This window comes from Sarcophilus harrisii, chromosome 1 (genome assembly GCF_902635505.1).
Source record: "Sarcophilus harrisii chromosome 1, mSarHar1.11, whole genome shotgun sequence".
Classification (NCBI taxonomy): Eukaryota; Metazoa; Chordata; class Mammalia; order Dasyuromorphia; family Dasyuridae; genus Sarcophilus; species Sarcophilus harrisii.
The window spans coordinates 263,290,813-263,297,844 of NC_045426.1; the positions used below are offsets into that span (position 1 = coordinate 263,290,813).

General features: G+C 45.9%; 1 protein-coding gene across 1 annotated transcript in view; it reads right to left on the reverse strand.

Annotated features, from left to right (window-relative positions):
• The window catches only part of UNCX (UNC homeobox), a 7,519-nt gene extending 3,101 nt beyond the window's left edge, over positions 1-4,418 (reverse strand). Inside the window, exons 1-3 of the mRNA XM_031941370.1 lie at positions 3,830-4,418; positions 3,040-3,215; positions 1-150 (exon numbers count right to left, since the gene is read on the reverse strand). The exon at positions 1-150 is cut by the window's left edge and continues 3,101 nt beyond it. Coding sequence (XP_031797230.1) covers positions 1-150; positions 3,040-3,215; positions 3,830-4,109 — 606 coding nt within the window. The 5' untranslated portion in view covers positions 4,110-4,418. The remainder of the gene's footprint in view (positions 151-3,039; positions 3,216-3,829) is intronic.
• Positions 4,419-7,032: the final 2,614 nt, after the last annotated feature.

The following is a 7,032-nucleotide window of genomic DNA, read 5'->3' on the forward strand; positions in this document are numbered from 1 at the left end:
CATCTTCTCCAGCTCCTTTCGCGCTATCTCCTCCGGATCCATGGGCTCCCCGCTGCACGTGGTAGGGTGAGAGTTGTGAGCCGGCCGCCCCGGCCCTTTCTTCGTATTCTCCTTCTTTCTCCATTTGGCCCGGCGGTTTTGGAACCAGACCTAAAAAAGCCGGATAAGGGAAAAGCAAGGGAGAGTCAGATCGGGGGGCCGGGGCCGGGGCGCTGAGGGGGAGGGAATGGAGACCGAAGACTGCAGGGCATACCGGGCCCTGAAGTTGCTTCCCTATCCTGGTGGGGAGGAGAGGTATTCTGAATGGCCTCAATTTCTTTTTTCTTTTTCTTTCTTTTTTTTTTTTTCTTTTCTTTTCTTTTTCTTTTTTTTTTTCTTTCTTTCTTTCTTTTTTTTTTTTTTTTTTTAAGGTAAACTAGGTAAGCTAGGGGAGCACGGAAAAGAAGCTACAGCTAGTTTTCCCTGATGGAAGATTTCACATATTCACTCGGCTAGGCCGCAGATTCGAGCATCCTTTTGACCCGAGAAGTGTTTACAGGAGTACATGGATGCAGCCCTACCAATACAATCTGCTTTCCCGCTCACTTCTTAGTTCTGTGCTATCTTAGATGCTACAGTTCAGTTTTCAAGCACCAAGAAGGCTACCCAAAGTTAACTGGATGTTATGTCCGGCTGGAGAAATAATGGAAAATGGACACTTCTTGATTGCGCTCTCCTCTCTTTCTCTCTCATATATATGTATCTATCTCTCAATCTCTCTCACACACACTAATTGAGAATCTAAATCCAAGTCTTTGGGTTGCCAAACTCAAGATTTCCTTTCAGTAAAGAGAAGTCCTCACAACTTTGTGCTTCAAACGCATCCAGTCCCAAAAAGCCTGCTGTTTTACTACATGCTCCCCAAAAGAATTTAAGCCCATAGAGTTCTGATTTGGTGAGAAGAGTTTTGATTTCTAAATCCACTCATCACTCCTGCCGGGATAAAATGCAGGTCCCAGCTAGGTTTTACCCACCCCTACTTAAAGCACTGATCTCAGAGCCATCCAAAGAGGGCCACAGTAGTATCTCTTTTTACATAACACTGCCTACACCGTTCTAATTTTCTAATTTGGGCCTGAAGGGTCCAGCATAGGGAGCAAGACAATCAGAACCTTTGTCCCCAAAGTGTTGAGAGTTTAAGGAAAGAAATTTCAGGGACATGTACATGGCCGAGTTATCTTTCCCCCCCCACACACCCCTTTTTCTCCCTTATCCCTTCCTAAATCACTTCCCTGAGGGTGGTTTTCTTTTGATACTCACTTTGCTCAGTGTCACTCTTAACCATCCGCCAACATAAAAACTCACACAACAATCCGCTTCCTCACAACGTACACATGTACACATTCCTTATCTCTTAAACCATCACATCACACACACAACACCCCCAGCAGCATACACACCCGCTCCCATGTCTTTAAGAAAAACGATGATTAGAAATCAAAATTCACATTTCTTTTTTTTTCTTTTCTTTCTTTCTTTCTTTTTTTTTTTTTTTTTTTGACGCTGTATCATAGTTATGTCTAACGCGACGAGAGAAAAGTGTGTGTACCTAGAAAAAGATGGAGATGTATTTGTATAGACTCTCCCAGGCTTGTCAGTGAGAAAGCAGCGCCGGTACTTGGTGCTGGTAGCTCCTTTCTTTGTGCCCATTGCAAACCGCCTTGTCACTGAGAATTACTCATTATCGTATTAGAGGGAAATGAAGGGGTCTCGACTTCACTTAACAATCTCAGAACAAATTGGATAAAAGGATTTCAAAACAGAAGAGGTCACGAGGGGAGGAAAAAGCGTTCGGTAAATACACCTTTTAAACAATGCTAATGGGCGAATTCGCTGCGGCGCAATAGCCTCGCCCTATCTCAGCCTAAATGTCCCAGAGTTTCACGCAAATAACAAGCCTTCGATTGCAACGAACCCAACCTTCCCACTCCATCAAAAACCTCTATGTTTCACACTGCGCGAAAACATTAATTAAGCAATTTCATTTTGAATTTTTAATGCATCAGATTAACGCTGTATTTTGAAAAGTGAAAGCTGCCCCACAGTTTCCATACCAATCAAAGAGATGCAAAAAAAAAAAAAAAAAAAAAAAAAAAAAAAATCTGGGGCGTTAAATATACTTTATTCTTTCCAATTTTTTGATGTGTTAACTATTTAAGTTTCCGGCTCCCTTTCCTCTGCTCTCCCCCTTCTGAAGCAATGAATAAATACATGTTTTCTATCTGAATATTTTAGAGCCAAATAAACAAACAAACGGGTTTATTCAAAGCAAGGGAGAGAGCAGCTGTTCAGTGGGAAAGAGGGAAAACACAGGCGCAGCTTGGAAGTCGTTTGTGTCTGAACTTCATGCTTAGTTCCCCTTCACCTTGTTTGCCTGTTTTCTCAGCTCCCCTTCCTCCTATTTTCACCTCCTATATATCCCATATACTCTCCTCCCACATATATCCCATTCTTTAATAGCTTATCGCTCCCGCTTGTTTCGGTGCCTTTTTTTCCACCCATACTCTCCCCCCAACATACAGTTATCTCCAATATGCAAAACGGCTGGTTTCTGGACTGAATTGATTAAAACATATTCTGCTTTTTTAAGGTCTATTCTCTTCCCCCTTCCTTTATCAGTAAGTCTCTTTCCACCACCCCCTCCCCAACCCCACCCCCAATCATGGTGTTAAATCTCTATACATATTCCTTTTCCAAGACCCGCTGAGGACTGGCACAGGGATTTTTTCCCACTACAGTCAGTCCTCAGAAAACACAGAGCCACCCCCCCCACCCCTGCCATGCTATCCGTTGGCGGCGCAAGAAAGTAAGGTGACCGCTGACCAGACCCAGAGAGAGGACTAGACACAAAGTCCTAGACAAAGGTGGGAGGGGGTCGTGCAGGGAAGACCGTAGGCAAACGGAGGGGGAAGGAGTCTGAAACCCCGCTCTGTGAAGATGCTCGACCAGAATCAGGAACGCCTGGAGGGGAGGGGGCAGTATATGTGCTGGGACGGTTACCTGAACTCGGGACTCCACTAGGTCCAGGCGTAGAGCCAACGCTTCCCGCATGAAGACGTCTGGGTAGTGGCTCTCGTTAAAGGCCTTCTCAAGCTCTTCAAGCTGCCAACCTGTGAAGTTGGTGCGGGTTCTTCTCCGCTTACAGCCTGGACTCTCCTTATCCGGGTCTCCGGAGTCTGTAGGAGTACACAGTAGAGGCATGGCGAGATCAGACCTCTGGCTATCGTTCCTCTGCTCCCCTCAAAGGGTCTGGCTCTTAATCTTCATCCCTGCCCCGTTTTACTTAGTCCCTTCAGGGAGCAGACTTCAGGGAATCCCCCGCCCCAACTCCTAGTACGACTTTGTCCAGAGTACCCAAAGTGTCTGCTCGTACCCTATTGTAGAGGCGATAGAAATTCCGTCTCCCCCACTATCTAGTGCTAATCTCATTCAAGAAGGGCTACTTCGAGATAGAAAGCCTACTAAGGGAGTTTTACTTTTGTCTGGAGTGAGGGAGTCGCGACTAAAAAAAAAAAACCACTGAGTTTCTGGGGCTATTCCTTTATCTATAACCAGGCAAATTAACTTCAGTCCCAAGATTGACCCCAACTTTCTTAAACCCTGAGGTCTGTGTTCGCTGGTAGGGAAGATTTAGGCGGATACCAACCCATTCCTCCAAGGAAGAGGATGGGTCACTAACTTCTTTTAAAGGATTCGCAACTGAAGGAGACTGAACCTCACCCCCGGACGGCGCCCCCCACTGTCCGCCCCATAGCTAACCCCTCCATTTCTAACTACTTCGCCAGCCTACCTGACAGCTTGAAGGTCTGACTGTCCCCGCTCACCCCGCAGCCCGATGGCAGCAATGGGGTGGGATTGACTACTGAGGCAGCACAAGAACCGTTCAGTAATCCATCTATGGAGAAGGGAACCGAGGCGGCCGCTGCAGCCGCAGCGGCCGCGGATTGCAGCTGGTGCCCCGCCAGCTCGTAGACGTGGTGGTGGCCTAGGGGGTAGGGAAAGCCCACCATGCCGCCCAGCGAGCCCCCGAACTGGGCATGGGGGTGATCCAGGATGCGGCTGTCCATCATCTCCGGGGTGGCAGGGCGCAGCTGGAGCTGAGGAGGAGGAGGCGCAGACGGCGGCGGAGGAGGAGGAGATAGGGACCTGGAGCCCAGTACATGCTTCGCCCGGACTCCAGCGCTTTACTTTATCAACATCAAGCTCCCGATAATTAGCACCGGCCGGGGGAATTTGGGACCAATAAGAAGCGCTAATCGGGTCTGACGTCAGAGGCGTGCAGGGTGCAAGGAAACGTTTTCCATATCGATTGCTAATTATACCTGACATGCACCTCAATAAACAGTATCAGGAACTGTCACAACAAGACGGGGTGGGGGGTGTTGGCGGGGGAGGAAGGGAGCCGGGATACAAGAGGGGAGTCGACCTGGGGGGAAGAGAGGACCTGGGGGGCGGGGAGGAGACAGAAAGACTGGGAGGGGTGCAAAGAAGAAGAGAGGCTAAGGGGAACTTTGAGACTGAATTGGAGCCCCCCAGTTAAATACCCAACAACCCGAGTCACACTCAGTACCCTCCCCTCCTTTCCCCTCCCACTCCATTTCCCTCCCCTCCCCCTGGACTCCCCTCCCTTCTTCAAATCACTAATAGATTTCCCTTTAAAACATTCACCGGCGTGTTGTGGGGATTTTTTTTTTTTCACCAGAAATGCTGTACTCTCTGAACCTTTAAAGTGATGTTGCTCCAATTACAGAGAGACATTGAGCGGCAAATAGACTGATCCAATAATAGGAGATTCATCATCCTCTCTTTCCGAAGCTGTCACATTGAATTTAAAACTACAAGGGCTTTTCATCTCCTCTCCGGCTCTATACAGCAGGGGAAAAGAAGGGGGGAAGAAAAGGAGGAGGAGGAAGAGGAGGAGGAGGAGGAGGAGGAGGAGGAAGAGGAGGAGGAGGAGGAGAAATGAAATAAAGAAAAATCCTTTACTGTATTTAAAGGTGATTTTGCTCCATCAACAAAAATTCTAATTAATTCCCTCCAATATTGATCGATGGGCACAACAATCGGAAATTATTTTGCTGGAAGGTGGCTAATGAAGCTTATTCAACTGCTTCCTCCAAATATAGACAACCTAGAGAGGAGTTTGAGGAAAGGTGAAGAAAGTGGTAACTTTAGGATTACTTCTCCAACCTTCTCTACGACGACGCCCCCCCCCCCCACGCCTACACATACTACACCAACCCCAGGAAAAAAGAAATCTTGGTTTGATTCCTCCAGTAATGGATAGGGCAAAGCAGCCAACTCATTTGTTATAATTAAATTATGCTCTTGGAGAAGTGTCACTTCCTTAGACACTCTAAAATATTGATAGAATCAAAGTTAAATCATTAAAGGACATATTCTCAAATAAGTTGCAAATAAGGCCTGTGGGTGGATGAGAAAAAAAAATTCCTAGTGATTTGGTCCTAATATAGCTTCTTCAGCCAAAGTATCCTTTAAAATCCCTGTTTTGTGTTTGTCTTTGATGAGATGTGTGAGTGAAGAAAAGGAAGACACTGAATGTTTTTCTTAAAGTTCCTTACTTTTAATCTGGTTTCATTGATCCAGGGAAGGGGGTGGGGAGGAAAAGGAGGAGAAGGAGAAAGAGGAAGAGGAGGAGGAGGAAAAGGAGAAAGAGGAAGAGGAGGAGAAGGAGGAGCAGAAGGAGGAGAAGGAAGAAGGGGAAGAAGAGGAGGAGGAGGAAGAAAAGGAGGAGGAGAAAGAGAAGGAAAAAGAGAAGAATTAAGAGGAGGAAGAGGAGGATGGGAAGGAGGAAAGTGAGCAAGAAGAAGAGAAGAAAGGGAGGAAGAGGAAAAGTAGAAAGAAAAAATGGAAAGGGAAGAAAAGGAGAGGGAGGGAAACAGAAAGAGAGAACTAAAGACAGAAGGAGGCAAGAAGATAGGGTCAAAGACTGAAAGAAAAAGAAGAGACAGAATAGAAAAAGGAAATCGGAGTTTCCCTACATCCCTATATCCAGCAGCCAGGGAACAAAACAGTCATCACAACAGTACCAATTGGTTCTGTATATGAGCGATCAGTATATATCTCTGCGTGTTCCAGGTTTTGGAATGTATCTCTTCATAATGGGAAAAGCTTACAGAAATTTGGTTTCCCCTTTAAGTGACTTCAAGTTCTGAAGAGAGGGCATGCAAACGGTAAAGGTGAAAGGCAGAAAAGGGGAATGAATGAGGTTGAGGTGACAAGAAAGAAACAGAAACAAATCCAGCAAGACAGGAAGGAAGATAAAGGAAAAATCTTAGAAACCTTTGAGGGAGGTGTATTATACGAATGTATATGTTGGGAAATGGGGAGGAGGGAGGGCGGGCAGGCGGTGTTTTTAATCCCTTGGAATCAGAAGGGAGGAACACGACCACTTTATCTCTGCCAAACACACCAATAGCTTTTCCAGTGTCCAGTTCCAGTACCCTTCTCTCTTTGCAGACCCCCAACAGGATACTTTCTATTTAAAAACGCTACCACAAAAGTCAGCAGCTACGATGGAAAGCAGAGGAGAAAACCTCTGATTGGTGTGGTCTGTCTGGCCCAGAATATATCCACCTAATTGAATATCACATAATATGCCACTGCCCAATATAGATTACAGTTTAATTATTCTCTCTCTCCCTTGAAGGAGTGGAGGGAGAGGTGAAAGTAATGAGGGGGGAGGGAGCAGAAATCTCTTTAAAAATGAAAAGGAATCTAGATTTTTTTTTTTTTTGACTCCCAACCCTCTCCAGGAGCAATAAGAAAATGATGGTGGTATTAATTCTGAGGTCAGGGGCCAAGAGCTCTACTTTTCGCCATAATTTAATTTCTTTCTCTATAAATACTAAATGTAAACTGTGTCCATCCGACCAGATTTTGCCTGTAGCTATAAACGCCTCATTTTCTGTTGGGTTTCAGAAGAGGAATGCAAAGGAAGCGTGATTGTGAATACAGAATGGTAATCAATCC